The sequence below is a fragment of the Pongo pygmaeus genome, chromosome 3 (genome assembly GCF_028885625.2).
Source record: "Pongo pygmaeus isolate AG05252 chromosome 3, NHGRI_mPonPyg2-v2.0_pri, whole genome shotgun sequence".
In the NCBI taxonomy this organism is placed as follows: domain Eukaryota; kingdom Metazoa; phylum Chordata; class Mammalia; order Primates; family Hominidae; genus Pongo; species Pongo pygmaeus.
The window spans coordinates 65,078,106-65,104,486 of NC_072376.2; the positions used below are offsets into that span (position 1 = coordinate 65,078,106).

Sequence of the window (26,381 nt, forward strand, 5' to 3'; positions counted from 1 at the left end):
ACAGGGTTTCACCATGTTAGCAAGGCAGGTCTCGAACTCCTGACCTCAAGTGATCCATCCACCTCGGCCTCCCAAAGTGCTGGGATTGCAGGTGTGAGCCACTGAGCCGGGCCTGCCTTGTATTTTAATGTCTTTTATTCCAACATCCTTACTAAGCCTTAAGCTTCTAGATGGTAAGGTTATGCCTTTTATCTTTATATTCCTAGCACCTAGTAGATTATATAAGAAGGTAATGGGAATGGTTATCATTAAAGTAGTAGTAAAACTTTATTGAATGCTATTCTGATCCAGTCAGAGCACTAAGTGTGTTACATGAATTATTTCTATCCTCCTTTTTGCAAATGAGAAATCTGAGACTTAGGTCAAGGAACTTTCCCCAAATTACACAGCTAGTAAGTAGCAGAATTATGCCTCATACCCGTTTGTTGAATTCACCTATGCTCCACTTACTGAAAATCTACTTTATGAAAATTTAAACATATAAGACCAGCCAATTAATTAATGGTGAACATTTTCATTAACTGTTAGAGATTGCTGTTTCTCCACTCTAGGGTTCTATGAAAAGGACTGTTTCCTGCCGGGTGCGGTGGCTTATGCCTGTAATCCCAGCACTTTGGGAGGCTGAGGCGGGTGGATCATGAGGTCAGGAGTTTGAGACCAGCCTAGCCAATGTGGTGAAACCTCGTCTCTACTAAAAATACAAAAGTTAGCCAGGCGTAGTAGTGTGTGCCTGTAGTCCCAGCCACTTGGGAGGCTGAGGCAGAAGAAGCGCTTGAACCCGGGAATTGGAAGTTGCAGTGAGCCAAGACCCCACCACTACACTCCTGCCTGGGCGACAGAGAGATGCTCTGTCTCAAAAAAAAAAAAAAAGAAAGAAAAGGACTATTTCCTGGCCTCTCTCAGTGCCTTCGTCATTCCCCTCTGATGATGTAGAGTCCATCTGAGCAGGGTAACTGAGCATATTGGGCTCAGCTTCATTGCCTTCTTCCTCTGGGGAGACAGACCCCTAAGGGAAAAACATTATCTGCTGTTCTCTCCGGGGCTTGCCCCTAGCCCAGTGCAGCCTGCAACTCAACAGCTCTTGATTCTGAACTTCAGTATTAGCCCAGCCCACCTGGCCACCAGACCTAAAACTATTCCTTCCAACCCGGCCTCCTGTCTGTGTCACTCTCTGTTTTCATCCTCAATGTTTCAGAAATAGGGAGAAGTGAGCTATTTCCTGAGCTCTGCTAGAGAACCCTCCTTCCCCATAATCAGCAAAGGGCCGATTAAAGTTTTTTGCCTTAAATAGTCCACAGAGCAAAGGTTGGTTAAAGAAGCCAGGGCAGGGAGATATGAGGAAAGAGGAGAAGCAAAAACCAGAAACTTCACGCTAAGAGTCAACTGAAGATCATTCAAATTTAAAGCACTCAGGCTGGGCACGGTGGCTCACACCTGTAATCCCAGCACTTTGGGAGGCCGAGGCAGGTGGATCACCTGAGGTCAGGAGTTCGAGACCAGCCTGACCAATGTGGTGAAACCTTATCTCTACTGAACATACAAAAATTAGCCGGGTGTGGTGCCGTGCGCTTGTGGTCCCCACTACTTGGGAGGCTGAGGCAGGAGATGGCTTGAACCCGGGAGATGGAGTTTGCAGTGAGCTGAGATCACACCACTGCACTCCAGCCTGGGCAACAGAGCAAGACTCTGTCTCAAAAAAAAAAAAAAAAAAAAATTAAAGCACTCAGCAAATGTAAGTGAATGACGAATAGCAATTTGCGACTTGCTTGACCTTCTCAACTCTTTAAAGCTCATGAAACGAGGCACACTGCTACCCATCAGCTTGCTAAACCCCTTTAAATGATGGGGATCTGGACCCTTGTATGCGAACTTTGCTGGTGCAGGGGAAAGGGAGGGCAGCCCTTTCCCTACATTCTTGGGCTTTCCTAGGTTTCCACAAGCAGGCTGAAAATTCCAAAAAGAATGCTAAATACATGCTCCAGGTTCATTTATCCAACTGTTTCCTTGCATCTCCTTCTGGATGTTTCACAGGCATTTCCAACAGAGCAAGGGCAAAACAGGTCTTTTGATATCCCTCCAAAAACCTGTTCCTCCTTCAGGCTTTCCATCTTAGTAAATGGAACCAACATCCATCATATTAGATTACTCCATTAGATTCCCCATACCCCACATCCAATCCACCAGCAAATTTTGTCTCTAATTTTAAAATCTATCTGAATCTGTTCACCTCTATCTCCACTGTTACCACCTTGTACAAACCAGGTGTCATTTCTCACCTGGACAATTAAATGGGCTCCTAATTGGTCTCCCTGCCTCTGCCAATCTAGAATCTAACCAGCAGCCAGAATGAGCTTTCAAAATTAAAATAATTTCATTCCACTGCTTAAAAGTAATGACTTCTAAATGGACAGAGAATAAAGTCCAAAGCCCCTATCTCTGAATGAAAGTTTAATGTGAGCTAGGCTGAGTGCGTTGGCTCACGCCTGTAATCCCAGCACTTTGGGAGGCCAAGGGAGGTGGATCACCTGAGGTCGGGAGGTGGATCACCTGAGGTCAGGAGTTCGAGACCAGCCTGGCCAACATGGCAAAAACCCATTTCTACTAAAAATACAAAAATTAGCTGGGCATGGTGGCAGGCGCCTGTAATCCCAGTTACTCGGGAGGCTGATGCAGGAGAATTGCTTGAACCCAGGAGGTAGAGGTTGCAGTGAGCCAAGATTACGCCATTGCACTCCAGCCTGGGTGTCAAGAGTGAAACTCTGTCTCAAAACAAAAAAAAAAGAAAAGAAAGTTTAATGTGAGCTACTCCTGCCTCCCTGTGTGACCTTGTCTCTTGGCTTTCTCCACCTCATGTGCCATGCCCAACCAAGAGCTTATTTCCACCTCAGACTCTTCATACTTCTGGTTTTCTCTTCTGAGAACACTCTTTTTTTTTTAGGTCTTACTCTGGTCATTTAGGTTAAAGTTCACTTCCTCAAGAGCAGCCTTCCCAGACCACCCATCTAAAATAGACTCTTCCATTCACCCTTGTCACTCTGTCTCATTGTTGGTTCTTTTTAAGTTTGGGGATTTTTGTAAGTTTTTTCATAGCACTTATCACTATCTGAAATTATCTTTTTTTTTTTTTGAGACAGAATCTAGCTCTGTTGCCCAGGCTGGAGTGCAGTGGTACGATCTCGGCTCAATGCAACCTCTTCCTCCTGGGTTCAAGCAATTCTCCTGCCTCAGCCTCCTGAGTAACTGGGACTACAGGCATATGCCACCACACCTGGCTAATTTTTGTATTTTTAGTAGGGAGGGTTTCGCCATGTTGGCCAGGCTGGTCTCAAACTTTTGACCTCAAGTGATCTGCCCATCTTGGCCTCCCAAAGTGCTGGGATAAAGATGTGAGCCACCACACCTGGCCATCCTGATTATCTAATTGTTTACTTCTTTTTTTGTTTTGTTTTGTTTTTCAAGACAGAGTCTCACTCTGTAGCCCAGGCTGGAGTGCAGTGTCGTGATCTCCACTCACTGCAACCTCCATCTCCCAAGTCCCAGTTGAGCACGTCTCCTCCCTCAGCCTCCTGAGTAGCTGGGATTACAGGCACGCACCACTGTGCCCAGCTAACTTTTGTATTTTTAGTAGAGACGGGGTTTCACCATGTTGGCCAGGCTGGTCTTGAACTCCTGGCCTCAAGTGATCCACCCGCCTTGGCCTCCCAAAGTGCTGGGATTACAGGCGTTAGCCACTGCGCCCAGCCTGTTTTTTTTTTTTGAGACAGGGTCATGCTCTGTCACCCAGGCTGGAGTGCAATGGTGCGATCTCAGCTTACTGCAACCTCCGTCTGCTGAGTTCAAGCAATTCTCATGCCTCTGCCTCCCGAGTAGCTGGGATTACAGGCATGTGTCATCATGCCAGCTCTTTTTTTTTTTTTTTTTTTTGTATTTTTAGTAAAGACAGGATTTCACCATACTGGCCAGGCTGGTCTTGAACTCCTGACCTCAAACGGTCTGCCCTCCTCAGCCTCCTAAAGTGCTGGGATTACAGGTGTGAGCCAGCATGCCCGGCCTTTGTTTACTTCTTATATTTATTATCTGTATTGGCAACTAAAATGTAAGTGTCATCAGGGCCAGAATCTTGTCTAAAGAGTTCCTGGCTGTAGAAGACACTCATACATGAATGAATAATTAGTTTAATGAAATTCTGACAACAAAAAGACAAAGGCAAATCTAGACACAGACATAGTCTGGCTCAAAAATACAGATTTCTGATCTGTCACAGCTTCATCTTTGAAAGTCAGCCTCATTCCATACCCACCCCTTCCTCCCAAAAGGCCTGAAAGTTTTGAAGTGGCTTCTGTGCCTTCTTTGCCCTTGGCCTGCCTCCGAGAGACAGAATTCATCTGACTTTCCACTCACTTCCTAGTGACCTTGAGTTCATTTACAGCCAAAGACAATAATGGGTCTTTAACTCACCAAGAATCCTTCAACCCAGGGCACTCCACCTCCCCCAGTTATTGCCAAGTCTGGTTTAGGTCTGACAGCAACTGAGGCTATACCCTCCATCCCCTCCATCCTCCCCCAGGTTAGGTGAAATCCTCTCTCCATTGTCAAGTCAAGGTGTGAATTTTGATGAAGCTACTCAGGGCAGAGAGGTGGTTGGAAATTAGGTGGGGGTGATACTCTTTCATCAAATTAAGGCTCGGGTATTACCAAGAAGTAGGGTCAAAATTACGTCAGCCAGAGAAATATAAATCCATTAGACTAGAGGAGGATCTTTAAAATGAGAAAAAGTTGCAGCCATGGAGTAGAAGACCGTCTGATTCCCTCTTCCCAAGCGTTGATACTAGAGCTTCACCGCCATGAAAAGTCTATGGATGCTGAGACCTGTGCTCCCCTTCTCTCTGAGGCAGGCCTACAGAATTGGGCGTGAAACAGCAAAGGATGGCCTCTGCTTCCACCACCATCAGAAATGTTACATTTTCACCAGTGCACCATAATGTAGCAGTCTCTTATTGTGAGGTATCACCTGGAGTTCTTCGTCTCATGACCAAGAAAATTAAGGAGCGTGGATGCAAAGGGTGAAGTTGCAGCGAAAGTTTAATAAGCAAAAGAAGAAAGCTCTCCACAGTGGAGAGGGGACCCGGAGGAGGGTTGCTGTTTTTACAGGTGACTGCAAAGGCTTTTATAAGAACGGGTGAGGGCTGGGCATCTCATTTGCATAAGGCATGAATTTCTGGTAGCTCCACCTCATCCTTCTAGTGTGCATGTGGGCCCTTAGCTTAAGTTTTATTCCATATTGCTTTGTTCCCCTTACTGTGCATGTGTCAGGGGATGGAATTTTCCACTGCAGAAATATCTGGGCAAGTCATCTGTGTAGACTTTCATATCTGTGCGGCTGTGGGAATGTCTTAGGCAAGGCCACCTGTGCAGATCCCCTTATCTGTGCCTGCAGCTTGATTTTTCAGGCTATTCTTTTGTTTGAAAGAATTTAACCAAGGACGCACCCTAACTGATGCCTGAAAGGTTTCTTCCTTTCTCCTCTCTCAGTATCTTCCCTTGTGGACTACACCAATGTCGAAATGTTCTTGCTAAAAATGATGCAGGGAGAAAGACAAAGTTATAAAGTTGGCATCCACAATTTTTCCATCTTGCCCCGCTCCCCAATTTAAATGAAGGAAAAAAAATTGGTGAGGTCTCCAGCCCTGTCTGAAGCAGGCATCCATTATCCTGCTCAGGTCAGTTGCTGCAATGGGAAGCATGACCTCATGTTTTGTCAGATGCACCAAATTTTCAAGAGAAAAGCCAGAGAGCTGAATATTTGTGTGAAATTTCCTAATTTTTAAAAGTTGGCAATTATATCAAATTAGGATTATACTCCACTAAACATAACATAAAATCGAAAAGAACATGCAGCGTAAATGAGAGAGAAATGTTTTCCTTCATTAGAGGCAGTTCAGTGGCTCCACAGAGATCAGGGATCCAGGTTCCTTCCAGCTTTCTGCTCTATCATTCCTAGGGGGTGACCTTTATCTTCATGGCCCAGTGTGGCTGCAAGAGCTCTAGCATCCAAGTTCCCAGCAGAAGGATGGAGGACTGGCTGGAAAAACAAGGACACACAGGGTATGCATCAGGTATGTTTCAAGGGAGCTGCCACAAAACACATCTGCTTACACCTTATTGGCTAGAACTTAGCTGCATGGTGACAGCTAATTGCAAGGGAAGCTGGGAAATGTAGTCTCTATTTCAGAGGCACTTACTATAGGGGAAAAAAGGGAGAAAGGCTCTTGGGGTCAGCAATTAATAGTCTGTGTCATAGTAACTATATCAGTCAGGGTTCTCCAGAGAAACAGAACCAGTAGGAGGCATACAACAAGTCTGAAATCTTAGAAAACACCAGCAGGCTGGAAACTCAAGCCAGATTTTTACGTTACAGTCCTGGGGCAGAAGTCCTTCTCCAGGAAATCTCGGATTTTGCTCTTAAGGCTTTTAACTAATTAGATGAGGCCTACCCACATTATTGAAAGTAGACTCCTTTACTTAAAGTCAACTGGTTGTAGATATTAACTATATCTGCAAAATATCTTCACAGCCACATTGTTATTAGTGTTGTAACGAAAAACTGAGCCCCACAGCCTAACCAAGTTGACACATATAATTAACCATTACACTAATTCACAATTTTAAAAACTGTGCATACAAAACAGTAGCTATGAGCAGAGTATGACCTGCAGCCTGCCAGTTTGCAATCCTTTCTTTGCATGTCAGAGCAAGGGGCTTGGCCCTTTATAGACCTACGATGTAATAATACCCTAACCACATACCCACCATACGACTGGAATCACACATACACCGCCACAAGAGGTCTGCAGTGAAGGTCCCAAAGTCCCAGACAGTATGTAGAGAAATAGTCCTGTTTTTTGTTTGTTTTGCTTTTACCACTGTGGAATGCTATCTGATAACACACTTTTCTCACTCCTTTCTGACTCATAAAATTATTTTCACTGTAAAACCCAAACCTCAGTTGCTAGGTAGTGATTTGGAGTCACAGGAGGGGGCAGTGAGGGGAGAAGGCAGGGAGCTGGGGCTAAGAAAAAGCCTAGGGCTTTGTCAGCCTATAATCACCAACCATTCCACTCACCCAGTACCACTCAGACAGAGGAATGAGACTCTTCTATGCTCGCCCCAGACAGTTCTTATCTGGTGTTCCTCTTTCAAAGTTGTCATGCTCTAAAGTTGTGTTGTCACTGATTTGTAAGAGCAGTTTATATATTGTGAATATTTATTTTTTCTTTCTTACGTGTATTGCAATTGGTTTTTCTAATTTTTAAAACATTGTTTATGATGTCTTACACTGTAATTCTTTACAGGCATACAGCTTTTCTGAGTCTATTTGAATAATATAAGTACTAGAAATGTGGCTAAAATTGGCCCATTAAAAGGATTGGGCCAGGCACAGTGGCTCATGCCTGCAATCCCGGCACTTTGGGAGGCTGAGGTGGGCAGATTGCTTGAGCTCAGGAATTTGAGACCAGCCTGGGCAACATGGTGAAATTCCATCTCCACAAAAAATTAAAAAAAAAAAATAGCTGAGTATGGTGGCATGTGCCTGTAGTCTCTGCTACTCGGGAGGCTGAGGCAGGAAGATCACCTAAGCCCAGGAGATAGAGGCTGCAGTGAGGTATAATTGCACCACTGCCCTCCAGCCTACGTGACAGAGTGAGGAAAAAATAAAAATAAAAAGGAGGAAAAAAAAAGCATTGACATACTTTTTTTTTTTTTTTTTTTTTGAGACAGGGTCTAACTCTGTCATGTAGGCTGGAGGGCAGTGGCGTGATCACAGCTCACTCCCAGGGTCAAGTGATCCTCCTGCCTCAGCCTCCCGAGTAGCTGGGACTACACACGTGCACCACCATGCCCAGCTAATTTTTACATTCCTTGTAGAGACACAGTCTCACCCTATTGCCCAGGCTGGTATTGAACTCCTGGGTTCAAGTGATCTTCCTGCCTTCACCTCCCAAAGTGTTAGGATTACGGGTGTGAGCCACTGTGCCCAGCCAGCACACAAATTATATCACCTAGAAATCGATCATTTCACTAAAAGCCAGGAGATAGAACTAAAATTATTTAGGGTAAATATGTCTTATGTTTCTTAATTCAGCAACAAATTAGTTTTATGCAACAATCATCATATAAAAATAAAAACAATTAAAATTCAGTGGATCTTTTTTCACTTTATGGGAAGCAGATTTGGTTTATCTGGCTTCAGTGCTTTTCCCTGCTGTTTACTTTTCACAAGTAAGTCATCTTTATTGTCATTTTGTTTTTACTGCAAAGTTCATTGGAGTCATCATTTTTGAAGAAACCAAAAATAGATGAGGTGGGCCCATATTGTGGTGGCCATTTCTCTGATCTTTGGAAAAATAGTTCTCCATATTTGAAAACTAAGAATGCTCATAGAAGGACAATCTAATAGGCTTGCTATTTATAAGATACCTGAATTTGACTCCCATTTGAATGGATGTTTATCACTGTCAAACTTCTGCTTTGGACAGTAAAACACATAATTTTTAAATTATTATTATTATTTTTGAAACAGAGTCCCCTCTTGTTGCCCAGGCTGGAGTGCAGCAGCATGATTACAGCTCACATCAGCCTCGACCTCCCGGGCTCAAGCTATCCTCCTACCTCAGCCTCCCAAGTAGCTGGGACTATAGGTATGTACCACCATACCCAGCTAATTTTTTTCTATTTTTTGTAGAGATGAGGGTCTCACTACATTGCCGAGGCTGGTCTTGAACTCCTGGGTTCAAGCAATCCTCCTGCCTTGGCCTCCCCACATGCTGGGATTACAGCCATGAGCCACTGTGTCCAGCCAAAACTCCTAATTTTAATGAGAATGGCATCCATTGAAGGCATTGTCCCCAATTGCTTTGTGACATCAGTCCTGGATCAAATGCAAACATATTTTTCCTTATGACAAATTCTGCACTAAAGCCCACAGTATTATTTACTCTTTTCTTCTTTCTTTCTTTTTTTTTTTTTTTTTGAGACGGAGTCTCTCTCTGTCGCCCAGGGTAGAGTGCAGTGGTGCAATCCTGGCTCACTGCAACCTCTGCCTCCCGGGTTCAAGCGATTCTCCTGCCTCAGCTTCCCGAGTAGCTGGGACTACAGGCATGTGCCACCACGCCCAGCTAATTTTTGTATTTTTAGTAGAGACAGGGTTTCATCATATCAGTCAGGCCGGTCTTGAACTCCTGACCTCGTGATCCTCCTGCCTTGGCCTCCCAAAGTGCTGGGATTACAGGTGTGAGCCACTGCGCCTGGCTATATTGCTTTACTCTTAACATAGATTAAATGCCTATTACCTGATAGATTTTGTATGGCACACATTAAGAACACGCATTTTCTTGCATTTCTTGCTCTTTTTCTACCCTCCTTAAGCATTCATAGGCATGCATTGTCTACTATGATGGCTTATAACAAAAATCTGTAACACTCTTACTTGTGGTCATTGCTGGCTATATAATTCGCTGAGCCCAGTGCAAAATGAAAATATGGGACCTCCTCTGTAAAAAACAGGAAAAAAGTACAGTTAAAGATACTAATGTAATGGGATAATAGTGATACTGGAGTAACTACATGAACTTAAACATTGCAAAACTAATAGTTGTGATGTCATAATTTTATATAATACAATAAACAATAATCATTCATTAATGTGACGTCCTATTATATTTTTCTGGCTCACTTTTCTGCAAATTCATCAAAATGTATTCTTTTCATTTCACTTTCATTTTCAACAGATATGAAATTTATGTCATACAATTTCTTTACCAATAGATAAGACTGAAAGCAACACCAGCCAGTCTTGGGAAATATAAAATCGCAAATAAATTTTGATAATTTTTCATTTTGTAAAGGATCTTTCTGCTGATGCAGCTGTTAAGAGTGTTTCATAAACTGTGACACTGAGATACATTTCTGATAAATTATTTTGAAATATAAATTTTAGTACTTCTAGAGTTGTTGGTTCTTGTGGAATGATTTTTCTAAAGGGACTTAACTCCTTAGACAACTCAGTTTTATGTAAAAGTTTGAATTTAATTTTAAATATAAATTTACACAATGATATTTTAATGTTTCTGCAGACATAAGGAAATATTTCCTGAAACTTGTGGAGGTTTTACAAGAAACTGAAAGTGGCTTCATAATTTGCATATAATTCATAAGGCCTGTTTATGTATTCTGTCACTGACTCTTCAATTACAAGAAAAAACATGTTTAATTATCTTTCTGCTAAACAATTGGTTTGTACTTCCTAGGAAAATAGCATTCTTTTCTGTAGAATGTGACAATCTTTAAACTTAATTTCTGTTTCTAAGCCTGAGGTTATTTGCTTTGCCATGTTGTAGTAGTTTTCAAAACTAGACATTCTAAATCCTTTAAGAATTCTAATAACCCCCTGCTATGCTATGACAATATTCATGTATACACTTTTATTGTATACATGTTGTACTAATTTACTGAGAAGTTAGCAGAATGAGTTCCTGTCCCAGTACTCAGTGTGGAGAGTTACTATTTGTGCACATGATGCAGGCCCAAGCTCTGGGAACGGACATGTGAGCTGGTCTCCCACTGCTGGTCCTGGTAATGTCGATATGCAGAGCCCTTTCCTGTCTTTGGAGCCACAGCCATTGCTGTCCTGACTATTACTCCTGCTGCCCGCCACCATCACCACTGCAACTGGGCCCAGGTACTGGCTCAGCTGCACTCTGGACTGCCCTGAATCATGCACACATGCATGCATTCCCAGCTGGGGTGTTTCCACTGCTCATGTGCATGCTTCATTGTCTCACTGGCTTCACTTACCAAACACAAATTCAAAGATAAAATCACTAAGAATTCCAAGACAGCAACAGCAGAGGATTAAACCAAGCATGGGCCCTTTCTGAGAGTGCAACTGCACAGCATATGGTCCTATAGATAGTCTATTAGGTGTCAGGATTTGGGCTTTGTGTAGAAGAGAGGATAAGGTGGTGAGGAAATGATGGGCACTGACAGATTTCCTCCATGATCTTAACTTAAAACAATAGGTTGTTGATAAATCTACATCATCTTCATACTGAAATGAATGCTCTTTGAGAGCAAGAATCTTGTCTTATGCAGCCCTGTATTCCCCATGGGACTGACCTCTGTGCCTTCCATACAGCAGATGTTAAGTACGTTAGGTTGAACACATAAATTGCTATTCGTCTGTTTCAGAAGGGTAACGTGTAAAGAGTTGGAAACAGGTGGTCCTTTTATATAAGGCATTAAACTGATCAAAACTGGTATAAAAAAACTGATCTTCTTGTCTGATCCAGGAGGAGAAATATCATTAGTAAGCATTGTGTTTTCTGTGTTCTTTCCACAAATGTGCCCTGTATAAACTTCCTGAGTTTGGTAAAGGAGAATCCTTCTGGTTTTGCTTGCACATACAGAGAATCGCATGATGGATTTCATTTTTTCCCTTTTGTTTCCATGTCTTAAAAGCAAAATCATAGAAGGAAACTCTATGGACAATTTCAGATGGAGAAGAAGAAAGGATTGGAAGTTCAATTTGGCCATGACAATTAGGTGGGAAAGGGTGATGAAACTTATTAACCTAATAAGCTAAAGTACTTAAAGTAATAAGAAGTAACTTATTAAACTAATAAGCTAAAGTCCATCCTTTTCCATCTATTACTATGGGCTACATTTTGCACTGAACATTATTTACGTTCACTGCATAAGGACAGAAAGGAGGGATAACATTATAGAGGAATGAGTTATTTCCCATTTACTGGATTACATGGTTCCTGTAGCATGAATTTTTTTTAACCTCAAAGATTTTACACAATCTACATGTCAAACATTCATGACTGGCTGGGCGTGGTGACTCACGCCGGTAATGCCAGCACTTCGGGAGGCCGAGGCGGGCGGATCACCTGAGGTCAGGAGTTCGAGGCCAGCCTGGCCAACATAGTGAAACCCTGTCTCTACTGATACAAAAATTAGCCGGGCACGGTGGCAAGTGCCTGTTAATCTCAGTTACTCAGGAGGCTGACGCAGAAGAATCGCTTGAACCCGGGAGACAGAGGTTGCACTGAGCCGAGATCATACCACTGCACTCCAGTCTGGGCAACAGAGTGAAATTCTGTCTTGGGAAAAAAAAAAAAAAAATCATAATCACTAGTCATGCTATTAGTTAATAGCAGATCACAGGATTATAGGTCTAGACGTGAGGAAGCAAGAAATCTCAAGGTGCTGATTTTTTTTTAAGTTTATGGGAAGAACAAATATTAAAGATCTAAGTCTCTAAGTTAAAGACTAATCACTGTCCTCTTCACCAACAGGTCTTAATCTTAATATTTTGAAGAGTAAATATATTTATTCCAATTCCCACAAATGCTGCATTTCTCTAATAAAACCTGATAAAGGCCGGGTGTGGTGGCCTGTGCCTATAGTCCTAGCTACTTGGGAGGCTGAAGTAGGAGGATAGCTTGAGCCCAGGAGGTCGAGGCTGGTGTGAGCCGTAATCATGCCATTGCACTCCAGCCTGGGTGACAGAGTGAGACCCTGTCTCAAAGAAAAAAACAAAACAAAAATCGAAAAACCTGACAAAAAGATGTGGATAAGATTGTAACAGTTTATGGATTCCTAAACATCTATTTTGCCTTTCATTTTACTTCCTCCTTGTGAGAATTGTTACCAGATTCTTGGTAATATAAATGCACAATTGGATGCATTTCACACATGTCAATATAAACTGCATTCAATCTTTGAAAGAAAGATATTGCAATTCTGCAACAGAGTAAAGTAAGCCAGGGGACCTCGTTACTTACGCAGATAACGGTAACGGAGTCATACATTTAATAAATGTTGAGTGTCTACTATATATCAGGCACTTTACTAGTGCTGGGGATATATCTGTGAACAAAACCATAAAAACAAAACCAAAAATTTTTGCCCTCATGTAGCTCACATTACATTGAGGAAACACAGGCAAAAAATAATGTACCGAAGTGTGTTGGGGGCCGAAAGATTGAGGGTCGTGATCAACTCAGTATACCACTGGAGGCTATATGAGTAAACAGCAGACTGTTCTCATAAACACAGAATGTTGGCAAACTGACAAACTGCGTCTGCCACCAGAAGGAAAGCTGAGGGCAGTCACGCCCCACGTGCTGTGTTTCTTGTGATTAGGTACATCTGAAGCCTGTTAGTAATAATATGCACCTGTGACCAATTAAGCAGCTGACCAATCGTTACCTCCTCCTCTCTGCTCTTTCTACCCAATAAATAAGAAGGGCTGTGGAAACTCAGGGGCTGCCTTTGCTCACTAGAAGCGGGGAGCTCTCTTCTTTCCTGATTCCCTTCCTTTAAAATAGTTTCTTTTGTCTTAAGTTTACATTTCTACGTCCGTCCCTTCCTTCAGTCTTGTAATGACGGTCTCAAGCAGTAGCAGTGGCAGTCAGTCACATAAGTGAAAAAGTACATTGTAGAGGTTTATTTCTACAGAACAATCCACCTCAAAACCAGGTGACTCAAAACAATAAGTATTTATTATTGCTCACCAGAGCAAAGGGAAAGGAAAATGGAAATGTGTGTGTGATAGAGAGAGAAAGAGAAAGAGGAAGAGAGAAGGAGAGGTACAAGGGGGTTGGGTTGCAATTTTAAATAAGGGGATCACCTTATTGAGAAGGCAGCTGTGGTATGCAGCCTCTTTGATGGTCCCCAATAGTTTGAATTTCCTGGGCTTCCTTGAGGTTTTGCCATGTTGCCCAGGCTGGTCTTGAACTCCTGAGCTCAAGCAGTCCACCTTCCTTGGTCTCCGAAAGTGCTGAAATTACAGGTGTGAGCCACTGTGCCTGGCCTGGAACTAGGGCCTTTAGTTCAAGAGCCCGTGGGGAATTGAATCCTGCTAACAACTATGTGAGTGGGCTTGAAGGTGGGTCCTCCCTCAGTAGAGCTTAAAGATGAGACAACAGCCCTGGGGACATCTTGACTGCAGAGAATCCTTGAGGCAGAGGCACCCAGCTAAGTTGTACCTGGAATTCTGACCCCCGAAACAATGAGATAATAGATGTTTGTTTTTAGCTCCTAAGACTTGGAGTACTTTGTTACACAGCAGTAAATAACTAATACTGTGATGTTTGAACAAAGACTTGAAGAAGCTGAGTGAGAAGGCCATGCGGATATCTTGGAGAAGTGCATTCCAGGAAGAGGAAAAGCCAGTGCAGAGACACTGAAGCAGGGCATGACTGATGTGTGTAAGGAGCATCATATATATGATCATCTACAGTCCACTGAGGAGAATAGCAGACGAGGTAATGTGTGTGACTGGGAGCCACAACATATTGGGCCTAGTGGGTTGTTAGAAGAACTTTAGCCTTACTCCGAGAGAAATTGGCAGCTGTGTTGCAGGGTTTGGGACAGTAGTGGCATGATCTCATTTATGTTTGTGAAAGATCACTTTAGCTTGTGTTGAGAATTCTCTGTACGGTATAAGGGGGAAAGCAGGGAGCTCACTTAGTTGCAATAATCTAGGCAAGAAATGAACGAAAATCATGATGGTAGTTTGTAGAAAGATGATAACAGAGGTAGATTCTGGACATGCTCTAACTGGAGACCCACTGATTTCTGGATTGTGAAAGAAAAAGAAGAATCAAGGAAGACTCCATGGCTTTTGGTTTGAGTAAGTGAAAAAACAGGAAAAATGTAGGTGGATCAGGTGTGGGGAAGAGGAAAATCAGAAATTCACGTTTAATCATGTCAAACTTGAGAACAGCTAGTGCTGTTCAAGTCAAGTAGAGCTGTTAAGTAGGCAACTAGATATATGAGTCTAGAGGTCAGGGTGATGTCTGGGCTGAATATATAAATTTAGGAGTTGTCAGCATATAAATAGTATTTAAAGTTATGAGACTGGATGAGATCACCAAGTATTGATAAAGAAAGGGACCCAGGACTGAGAACTGGGGCAAGTCAACATTCAGACATCAGGAAACAGAAGAGATCAGCAGAGGAAGCTGGGAAGGAACAGCCAGGGAGGCAGGAGGAAAATCCACAGTGTAGTGTCTCAGAACCAATTAAAGAACGCATCTCAAATGAGGTAACCAACTGCTACCATGCTGGGATGAACACTGAGAAACAACTGTAGGGTTTAGCAGCGTGGTCGTTGGAGACCTTTTCAAGAGCAGTTTAGTAAAGTTCTGAGAGCTAAAAAAAATAAAATAAAAATAAAAAAAGTGACTGTAGGAGATTTAGCGGTGGGAGGGAAAGAACCGATGTTAGTAAGAATAGACTAATCTTTCCAGGAGCTTTGCTGCCAAGGAACCAGTGAAATCAGGTGGTGTCTGGTGAGGGAAATGGAGTTAGGTTTTAAAAAGATATTTGGGGCCAGGTGCAGTGGCTCATGCCTGTAATCCCAGCACTTTGGGAGGCCAAGGCAGGTGGATTACTTGAGGTCAGGAGTTTGAGACCAACATGGTACAAACATGGTGAAACCCCGTCTCTACTAAAAATATGAAAATTAGCTGGGCGTGGTGGCACACGCCTGTAATCTCAGTTAGTCAGGAGGCTGAGGCAGGAGAATTGCTTGAACCTGGGAGTGGAGGTTGCAGTGAGCCCAGATCACACCACTGCACTCCAGCCTGGGTGACATAATGAGACTCTGTCTCAAAAAAATAAATAAGTAAAATAAATATGAAGATATTTGGGCCTGGTGCGGTGGCTCACACCTGTAATCCCAGCACTTTGAGAGGCCGAGGTGGGCGGATCACCTGAAGTCGGGAGTTCGAGACCAGCCTGACCAACATGGAGAACCTCATCTCTATTAAAAACACAAAATTAGCTGGGCATGGTGGCGCATGCCTGTAATCCCAGCTACTCGGGAGGCTGAGGCAGGAGAATCGCTTGAACCCAGGAGGCAGAGGTTGCAATGAGTCAGGATCATGCCATTGCACTCCAGCCTGGGCAACAAGAGCAAAACTCCATCTCAAAAACAAACAAACAAACAAACAAAAACACATTTGGGTCAGGCGCAGTGGCTCATGCCTGTAATCCCAGCACTTTGGGAGGCCAAGGCGGCCCAATTGCTTGAGCCCAGGAATTCAAGACCAGCCTGGGCAACATGGTGAAACCCCGTCTCTACAAAAAATACAAAAATTAGCCGGGCATGATGGTGTGCACCTGTAATTCCAGCCACTCAGGAAGGTGAAGCAGGAGGATCACCTGAACCCAGAGAGGTCAAGGCTGCAGTGAGTCGTGATCATGCCACTGCATTCCAGCCTGGGTGACAGAAGGGGACCCTGCCTCAAAAAGAGATTTGTCTTCTGATGAGAAAGTGGGAATGTTGAGAAGAGGGCAAAAAATTGATGTAATAGAGGGAAGAATGGCCAATGTCCTTAGGTGAGTGAAACGGAATCCAATCTAGTGCTCAAGAGGGCTGAGTTTTGGGTATAAATTCCAAGTTTCTTTACAGTTTCAGGAAAAAAAATGTAAATGGCTGAAATGAACAAGAAATATTACTGGTGTCTTATATAGTAGTCTCTTCAAGTTATTATCTGTGTCTTTCATTGTCTTTCTGGTATTTTACAACTCTGTAAATGGCAGACAACTGATAGAAATGCAAATAATTCTCTTCCATAGACATACAAGTGAATTTTGCCCAGTGGAGGCACAGTTGATTCCCCTCCCCCATTATAGAGGCCAGTTGTGCATCTATTAAGCAAATTCATTTTGACTGCCTCATACCTATACATGTATCTGTTTCTAGGATTATTTTTTAAACTGGTTCCAACATCTGAGTGGTTCCTTTGCGAGTTAAGTAAAATCTTTGGCACATGTTCATTTTATATTTACATGAGAATTTATATGAGAAACTTTTTTTTTTTTTTTTTTTTAAAGAGGCCAGGTGCAGTGCATGTAATCCCAGCACTTTGGGAGACTGAGATGGGAAGATCGCTTGAGGCCAGGAGTGCAAGACCAGCCTGGGCAACATAGCAAGAACTTGACTCTACTAAAAAAAAAAAGGATCCTTCAACTTCAACAATAACAACACGAGGGAAGGTAATGCACACACAGATGCTTAGGTGGGTGGAAGTGGTGGTGCCAACCGGTGCAAGTTCTTTCCAATAGCTTCACTTTTCTGAGAAAAGAAAAGATGTAAAATAGGAGAGTGGCAAATGGACTAGAGAATTTTATTATGACTGCAGCATTAAACGCCACTTGAGGCCAGGCAAAGTGGCTCATGCCTGTAATCCCAGCACTATGGGAGGCCGAGGCAGGCGGATCACCTAAGGTCAGGAGTTTGAGACCAGTCTGGCCAAAACGGTGAAACCCGTCTCTCCTAAAAATACAAAAATTAGCCAGGCGTTGTGACGCTCGCCTGTAATCCTAGCTACTTGGGAGGCTGAGGCAGGAGAACTACTTGAACCTTGGAGGCAGAGGCTGCAGTGAGCTGAGATCACACCACTGCACTCCAGCCTGGGTGACAGAGGGAGACTGTCTCCAAAAGAAAAAAAAAAAAGCCATTTGAGGTTAGTGGTCATGAATTTAAAGTGCGCTGTTAATGGATTGAATTTCTCCAGGCACAGTTCAACTGCATAGGTGCACACGCAAAGGAGGGAGGGTTGAATTTAACCAGGATTTTCACTTTGCTAAGTGAGTAGGCAAAAGCAATGTAAGGAGGCAAGAGAGTTGGGGATATATATAAAGGACTGATTATAATGATTTACTAGGAATTTAATCCAGGTAAGGAGGTAAGAGAAGACTCATGAGAAATGAATGACAGTGAAAATGTGATGAGATCAAAAGACTGGAGATCCCAGTAGAGTTGAGAGATTGTTGGAGTTGCAGTACTAAAACAATGAGCTGGAAAGGCAGGTGTTAGTAGTCAGAAAGGAAGAAAACAACACTATTTCTGTTTAGGGTCAGCATTCTAGCATCTGAACAGACATCCTACTGTGCGAGGATCACTTACCTGCCAACCACCACACTCCCCTTTCTGTGTGTAGGAGGACAGGTGTTTTCCATGGAGTGCTTACTTCTTCCTCCTCCTAGTCTCTTTCAATGTGATGATTCCATGCAATCAAGTTTTTTTTTTTTTTTTCAAGAGTGAACAAAATCTGCAGACAGGCAGGCAGCATGATGAGCAGGGTCTCTGTGGAAGGTTGTGCAGTTTGTACACTGCACAAGGGACACTGGGCTGAGATCCATCCTGAGCTCTGCTCACTGACTGTGGCCCCATCACCAGCTGACTTTTTTGGCCCACAAAGGCTCATGCCCTGCCACCATGGGGCTGTTCCTTGGGTCGTGCCTTTTCTACTTCCCAGAAAGGTGCTGTGTAGGCCAGGGAGCTCTGATAAAGACTGCATATGCACCATGGGGTTTAAGCCAGAGGGCTGAACTTGAGAGAGATGTGCCCTTTTGTTGAAAAACCCCTTGTGGACTGGTATCCTCAAATTGCTTCAAGCATTCAGTCTTTTTGAAGGAAGAGACCCGATATTATACTTTCTCAATTATATGCATAAAGTAGCTCTTGACATATAGTTTCATTTGGATAATTAGGTTTGACTTCTCCCAAAACCAATACTTGGCTTTCTAAGAGATCACTGCTATTTGAGAAAAACGATGAGGTATCATATGCATTATTAATGGATCACTGGCCTCTCCACTGTTTCTTGTCTATTTATCAGGAAAATCTTAGATTAGACTAATATATTTATGAAAAACCAGTTGTATGTTGTTTTTTTTCCCCCCGATAAGTAATGTGAAAGAGTGGGCAGAAGTTGCTTAGATAGGTTACAGGGGTAAAGAAATTCGACTTGCTCATTTACTGTTTTAAGGTCTTCTTTAATATATCAGCTCATTTTGAGTGATCTCACTTATCAATGGTTCTTGAGTTTTCAGGCACCTTATGCAAATGTTGCAGTCTCCTTAAACCAAATATCTATTAAGCTACATACACAAATATCTGCGACGGTTTTTTTTTTTTTTGTAGGAATTCTAGCAATAATCACTTGAAGTAAAAATCGAATACAAGGCATAGCTTTGTAGAGACAAAATAATCCATGGTTAGAGTAAGTAAATGTTAGTGTGTAGGATGAGCTTCACAAAAACAAAGGCCATTTTCAGCACACTTTTAGTCAGCAGTTAATCCAGGGAAGGCTGCTAATGAGGTAGTTCAATGTCAATTCCCCTGACTTAATGGTAGTAGAAAATGAAAGATTAAGGCTATTTAACTAAGCCAACAGGAAAATCATGAATCTCTACCTTGAAGCTATTTCTGGGTCCTTGTGAAGAATTTGCAAAGTCCCTGATGCTCTCCCATTATGCACATGGAATATTTTCACCAACACAAAGAACAGTGCTGATTCTGACACTGCAAGCACTGCACAATTCTCAATTATTTCCCATCGGTGACGCTTTCACCAAAGGCCATGCTATGTTGTTCTGAACCCCTTTCAGGACATCACTATTTTCTCTTTTATCTTTGCCTAGAAATGTGACGTTTGGGCAAAGAAGGAAAAGGGATGAGTAAGAAACAGGGATGAGTGGGAGAGAGACAGCAGGAAACAGGGGTGGGAAACTGGACACTGCAGCTTTCTCACAACCCCTGACAGGGTGTGTCATGGGATGCTCATTATTTTACTTAAGAGTACAATGAGATTCCAGAACATCAGCCAAATCTCTAGTCTAACCTGGGCATAAAACTGCATGCTAAAATAAAATAAATTTTTCTCCAAATAATTTATTAAAAATTACACTTGATATTCATATGGAAATTAAGACCAAATTGCAATATGTTTTCCATTTCCAATGTACAAAGAGTTTTGTTCCTGAGAATGGCAAATTCTAAATGATAAGTAAAATAAATATGGCATTTATTTAAGTAGACTGATCCACAGGTTAATCTTAAGTGGTGTTTGGTTGATGGGAGAGAAAATGCTCCATCAGAATTGTTGTAAGAACTTTTGAATGTGCTTGACATGCATCTAGGAGCAGTGCCTTACACCTGTAATCCCAGCACTTTGGGAGGCTGAAGCAGGTGGATCACCTGAGGTCAGGAGTTCGAGACCAGCCTGGCCAACATGGTGAAACTCCATCTCTACTAAAAATACAACAATTACCTGGTCATGGTGGCATGTGCCTGTAATCCCAGCTACTTGGGAGGCTGAGGCAGGAGAATCGCTGGAACCCAGAAGGTGGAGGTTGCAGTGAGCCAGGATCCCACCACTGCACTCCAGTCTGGGCGACAGAGTGAGACTCCATCTCAAAAAAACAAAAAACAAAGGAATCTTAGTTTAACAGTTTCGGGTTACAGCTCCAGGGATGGGGGTGGTAATGATTGACTATGCATTTGATATGTGTCTTATTAATCATAAGGTTCTTTCCCCCATAGCAAAGTACATATAAATGCAAAGCTTTAGTGCTTAGCTGACTATAATAGGACATCTTCATAAAAGGAATAAACTTAACACCTCAGCCAATAAGCCAGAGAATCTTATGCTGCACAAGTGTGCAGTTTTAATATGCTGCTCAGGCTATAGCATTATTTTTTAAGTTTTTGGTTTTCTTTTATACCATGCATTTATTTCCTTCTGAATTAATCACAGGTATTTTCTTTAACATAAGCTATTTTAAGTGTAAACTTTATTCCTGAATATCTTCAGATACATTCTGCTAGTTCAAATAAACTCACACAGACATTAATCCAATTTGAATAACTACATATGAATGAGGCTACAGTATTATTCAATCGAGTGTGTCACTTCCGTTCATGAAGGCTTGCTATGCATAAATATAAAAATATTTTATCTTCTGATGCTTTCGGTTTTGAAGCACTCCCTTCAAAGGATGTAAAAAAATATTAAATAAAAGAGCTTTCAAAGTGTTCTGTTAGGCTATGATTTGAGGGGGAGATGAATGGAAATGGCTATTGATAGTTATTTAACTGGAGATCTTTGTGGTAATATGTGAAAGTATAAACTAACTCCAACAAACTCATTTTCCCCTGAAACTTTTGGTGTAAAATTATATATTATTATTATTTTGAGACAGGGTCTTGCTCTGTTGCTCAGGCCAGGCTGGAGTGCAGTGGCGTGACCTCCTAGTGTTACCACTGTACCCTTGACCTCCTGGGCTCAAGCGATGCTCCCATCTCAGCCCACTCCCAAGTATCTGGGACTACAGGCATGTGCCACCACTCTTGGCTAATTTTTATATTTTTTCATGGAGATAGGGTTTCACCATATTGCCCAGGCTGTTCTCGAACTCTTGGGCCCAAGCGATCTGCCCACCTTGGCCTTCCAAAGTGCTGGGATTACAGGTGTGAGCCATTGTACCCAGCCTGTTATTATTTTGAAAGGTTATTCTGCTTTTACTGAAATGCAACAAACAGTTATTGAGAACCTGCTATATTATTATATAGTCCATTCCTACTAGGCTACCGCAGCCATTGATGATCTTCCTTTGTGTGTGTGTGTTTGTGTGTGTGAAGCTGTTTGTATATTTTCGGTTAGTCTGCTTGTGAAGCAGCTTGGAGAAGTCTCATCTACTTTTTATCAGTTGGTTGGTTTTATAAAGCATCTCAGAAAGTGGACCCAGAAATCGCAGATCTACCATTAGTATTTATTCTTTGAAGATACTTTGGAGATTCATTTTCTTGAGTGGCACTGCCATGCTCATTCAGTGAAAACTTGTGGGGTATAGAAATGGAATGGAGAGTTTCAAACAGCTTTGCCGAAACTGTACTTTGGGCTCCAGACTTCCTTAGGCATTGAAACCATCACCTCATTCTTCATGACTGAGGTTAACTTAAAACAAAAATGGTAGGAAAGCTTTCCTATGCTTCGGGTAAGAGACAAATTTGCTTTTGTAGAATTGGTGGCTGAGAAAGGCAGACAGGGCCTGATTAAAGAAGACATTTGTCACCACTAGCCACCAAGTTAAGTTGTGGAACCCAAAGGTAACAGCCATGGAAACATAGATCATCAGCTCTGCTAAGTAGTTAGGGGAAGAAACATATTCAAACCAGTCTCCAAATGGGATCCTGTGGTTACAGTGAATGATCACTCCTGAAAGGGTAAAAGAAGATCTCATAAGCATTTAAAGGTTTGAAAAGAAAGTTTCACCACTTCACTCCCAAATCATTTACAGATTTTTCTTTTTTTTTTTTTTTTTTTGAGGCAAAGTCTTGCTCTGTTGTCCAGGCTGGGGTGCAGTAGTGCAGTCATGGCTCATTGTAGTCTCAACCTTCCAGGCCCAGGCAATCCTCCCATCTCAAACTCCCCAGTAGCTAGTACCACAGGTATGCATCACCATGCCTGGCTCATTTTTTGAATTTTTTGTAGAGATAGGGTCTGCCTCTGTTGCCCAGGTTGGTCTCAAACTGCTGGGCTCAAGTGATCCTCCCACCTCAGCCTCCCAAAGTGCTGGGATTACCAGTGTGAGCCAACCTGCCCAGCCCAGAAACTCTTACTTAGAAAAGAGTATCATACATGTGTGTAAACCACCATCCTGTCACACTTCTACTGTCAGTCTATTACATATTGAAAAGTCATATGCTTAGGTTAAATTGTCAACTGTCAATAGCACAAGAGAAAAGCCAGTTACTCCAGCAATCCCCCAAGCTAGTAATTAAGAGCTCAGACTACTCCAGAGTCAGACTGCACAAGTTTAAATCCTGGCTCTCCCACTTACTAGCTGTGTAACGTTAGATAAGTTGCTTAACCTCTTGTGCCTTAGTTCCTCATCTGTAAAATGAAGACTGGACCGTAGTCATCTCATGTTGGCATTCTGAAGCTATATGTAAAGCACTCAGAACACGGCCTGGGACAAAATAAGTACTTGATAAATATTAAAACTATTCAATTTTTTGGCTGGGCGCAGTAGCTCATGCTTGTAATCCTAGCACTTTGGGAGACTGAGGTGGGCGGATCACCTGAGTTCAGGAGTTCAAAACCAGCCTGGCCAACATGGTGAAACCCCATCTCTACTAAAAATATAAAAATTAGTCAGATGTGGTAGCACACGCCTGTAATCCCAACTACTTGGGAGGCTGAGGCATGAGAATTGCTTGAATCCAGGAGGTGGAGGTTGCAGTGAGCTGAGATGGTGCCACTGCACTCCAGCCTGGATGACAGAGTGAGACTCTGTCTCAAAAATAAATAAATAAAATAAATAAGTAATAGGCCAGGTGCAGTGGCACACGCCTGTAATCCCAGCACTTTGGGAGGCCGAGGTGGGTGGATCACCTGAGGTCAGGATTTCGAGACCACCCTGGCTAACATGGCGAAACCTTGTCTGTACTAAAAAATACAAAAATTAGCTGGGCGTGGTAGTGTGCACCTGTAGTCCCAGCTACTTGAGAGACTGAGGTGGGAGAATCACTTGAACCCAGGAGGCGGAGGTTGCAGTGAGCTGAGATTGTGCCATTGCACTACAGCCTGGGTGACAGAGCGAGACTCCGTCTCAAAAATAAAATAAAATAAATAAATAAATAAATACAACTATTCAATTTTTTTTTTTTTGAGACAGAGTCTAGCTCTGTCACCCAAGCTGGAGCGCAGTGGCGTGATCTCAGCTCACTGCAACCTCCACCTCCCAGGTTCAAGTGATTCTAGTGCCTCAGCCTCCCAAGTAGCTGGGACTACAGGCACCCACACCACCACACCGAGCTAAGTTTTGTATTTTTAGAAGATACGGGGTTTCGCCATGTTGGTCAGGCTGGTCTTGAGCTCCTGACCTCTAGTGATCCTCCTACCTTGGCTTCCCAAAGTGTGGAATTACAGGCGTGAGCCACTGCGCCTGGCCTATTCAATTTTTAATATTTCAAAAACCTAATGGAAACTATACCTGTGATAAGTCAACACAAGCTAACTTAAAGGTGAAGTTTCTATGCCGTGGCTGGTACTAACTCCATGGTAACACTAGCTCTCACATGCTGATCAGACGCAAAACGTAGAATCACAGAATGTCAGGGCTACTCGAGTCTAGAGAGGTCTTTCAGTGTAAGGCTCTCATTTTCACAGATGGGAAGATCAAGGGCCAGAGAAGTGTCTTGCCAAAAATCAATATTTGATACAGTCAACTAACTAGGGCAGGAAGGAAAAGCATGCAGGACCATGGAGAACTAACTTCTGAGGGTTAAAATCCATATGCGGAGGCTCTAAAAGAGGTCTCACCTGCTTTATTTTTCCTGAGATTGCCGAGAATAACATGGCACTTATACTGATGGGCAGATGACCAGATGAACATCATCATCCCAAGAATATGGAACCACCGTGCTTGCATCAATAGATTTTTCCCTGTTACGTAGGCTATAGGAATGAGAATTGTTAGCCAACACTAAACAATTTCACAGGCTCAGGGAATTAAACATATCATTTAGTTAGCAGAAACACAATTATCCACTTATTCCGTTCCTCAATATCCTAATATAATTTCCCAAGTACAAAGAGGGGAACCTGTTCCTCAATATCCCGATGTAATTTCCTGATGTAATTTCCCAATTACAGAGGGAAAAGCCCTGTCTCTCTGGACAAAGGAGATATGTTCCTCAGCTACGGGCAGCTTCAGTTCCCCTGGCAGAGAATTCCACACAGACACATTGTCTTGCTTCTTCTCTAAATGGTTCAAGCACAAAGTTCAGCTCCCCTACTGTGATCTACTTTCGCATGGTAAGACTCCTTTGTGTTTCCCTTGCTAAGTCCAGTTTTAAGTCTTCTTTCTTATGTTTTACAGTGAAGAAAAACACTTTCTAAGGAAATCTCTCTCTGAGCTACCATCTGGCTAGGGAGAGCCTGAAAGCAGAATGCTGACTTGACTAGCTCTGGCCAATAAAGGAAATCACCAGTGGAAAGGCTACCAGGGGGCTTCCTCAAAAGAGAGGGACGGTAAACTGCAAGACGAACAACTCGATGCCATCCAGGTCTGGATGAGAAAGAAGAGTCGAGAGACTGAGTTTCAGGAGTGGAAACACTCAAAGCATCATCTTCCACTTTCTTCTCTGGCTGCTAGGAGGAAGGGAAAAACAGACCTTCTGAGGACCTGCGGAGCAAACCACTGGCTTCAGAAAAGCAAACAGGGACTTCCCTCTGAGCAGCAGGAAGCAGTTAGCCTAGTCGGAGGCTTGACTGAAGAAACAAATGTATCCACTGATAATGGGCAAGAGCCTGAGGCTCTGGAGCCAAGGGGGAACCCTAAAAAGCTGATTCAAGTAAGAGAACCAAGGATCATGCAATTCCACATGGCCACCTCGAAGCAGGAATCCGTTAATGATACTTAAGGACTGATGAAAATCCACCGGTCTACCTGTGTCAGTTTATTTTAAAAGCTTATTTTATATAATCAATCTACTATAGTCTTTTACTGTTTACAAGTTTAGCCATTTAACTACTAGGTTATATTTTTATAAGTTCAAAACAGGCTAGGTACAGTGGCTCACACCTGTAATCTCAGCACTTTGCGGGGGCCAAGGCAGGAGGATCACTTGAGGCCAGGGGTTTGAGACCAGCCTGCCAACATAGCGAGAACCTGTCTCTACAAAAATGAAATAAGCAAAATACTAAAAATACAGTTTTAAATCTGACAGACTTCAAGAGCAAGTCAACAGGATGAAAACTTACAGTGTCTGGAAGTTCAAATCACTAAGTCCCTTACGCTAAATGCAGAGAATTTACCTACAGGAAAAAGGATTTGTTAAGGGTAATGCCAGAATTATAATGCAGGAAAAGGGAGGCAGGTGGAAGGCTCACATTTCCTCAGTTCTACTCAGTATTTAATTATTTGTTTATTCACTAGTTACTTAAGGAGTGCCTCCTAAGCCTGGCCCTGCTGAAGGCACAAAGGATAAAGCAGGGAATAAGTCAGGCAAGATCCCAGTCCTTATAGAGCTTACATCCTAGTTTACAGATAGTCTTCTTTTCACTTTAAGAAGAACCCTGTGAAATCAGTATGTGTCAGTAATTACTAATGAAGGCTCTGAGGCTCAGAGTTGCTCAATGAGCTGGACGCAGGCCCATCAGACTCCGGAGCCCATGTTATTTCTATCACACCCTTTGGTTGGCAAATGCCCCAATGTGTTTTCTCTCAATGAATTACTGAAACCAACTTTCCCCATATTGTCCCAAATGATCCCAGATGACCCTTGAAGGACAAGGAGGTGAAACAGAAAACAGCTTCCGAAAGGAGTGCTTAGAAAGCTATTTTTGTGGGCTCCTCCTCCTCGACTGTCTACGCAGGAGGGAAGGCAGAAGCTGAGATGCAGCCAGTAGAGGAAACTCCGGGAGAGGCAGGTAATGCCAACAGTCACAAACACGCTGAAAGCTAGCAGCCACCAAGCGCTCTGCAAAGTTCCTTTAGGGGGAGAACCA

General features: G+C 42.7%; 1 protein-coding gene and 1 long non-coding RNA gene across 10 annotated transcripts in view; one reads left to right on the plus strand and one right to left on the minus strand.

The window, feature by feature from the left end:
• Positions 1 to 5,064: 5,064 nt before the first annotated feature.
• Positions 5,065 to 26,381, minus strand: part of SRD5A3 (steroid 5 alpha-reductase 3) — a 40,341-nt gene continuing 19,024 nt past the window's right edge. For 3 of the 9 annotated variants that reach the window (XM_054484925.2, XM_054484926.2, XM_063664554.1), the window contains 2 exons: positions 24,192 to 24,326; positions 21,616 to 22,082 (listed from right to left, as the gene is read on the minus strand). In XM_054484925.2, the coding sequence (XP_054340900.1) occupies positions 21,823 to 22,082; positions 24,192 to 24,326 (395 nt within the window). In that variant the 3' untranslated portion in view covers positions 21,616 to 21,822. Of the gene's footprint in view, positions 6,083 to 9,487; positions 9,552 to 21,615; positions 22,083 to 24,191; positions 24,327 to 26,381 lie in introns of those variants that run through there. The other 6 variants (XM_054484927.2, XM_063664555.1, XM_054484928.2 and 3 more) reach the window with 4 other exon arrangements.
• On the plus strand, positions 14,170 to 25,311 carry LOC129034987 (uncharacterized). Its single transcript, XR_010126318.1, has 3 exons — positions 14,170 to 14,333; positions 16,912 to 17,073; positions 24,751 to 25,311. It is a non-coding gene; the product is annotated as an uncharacterized LOC129034987 (long non-coding RNA).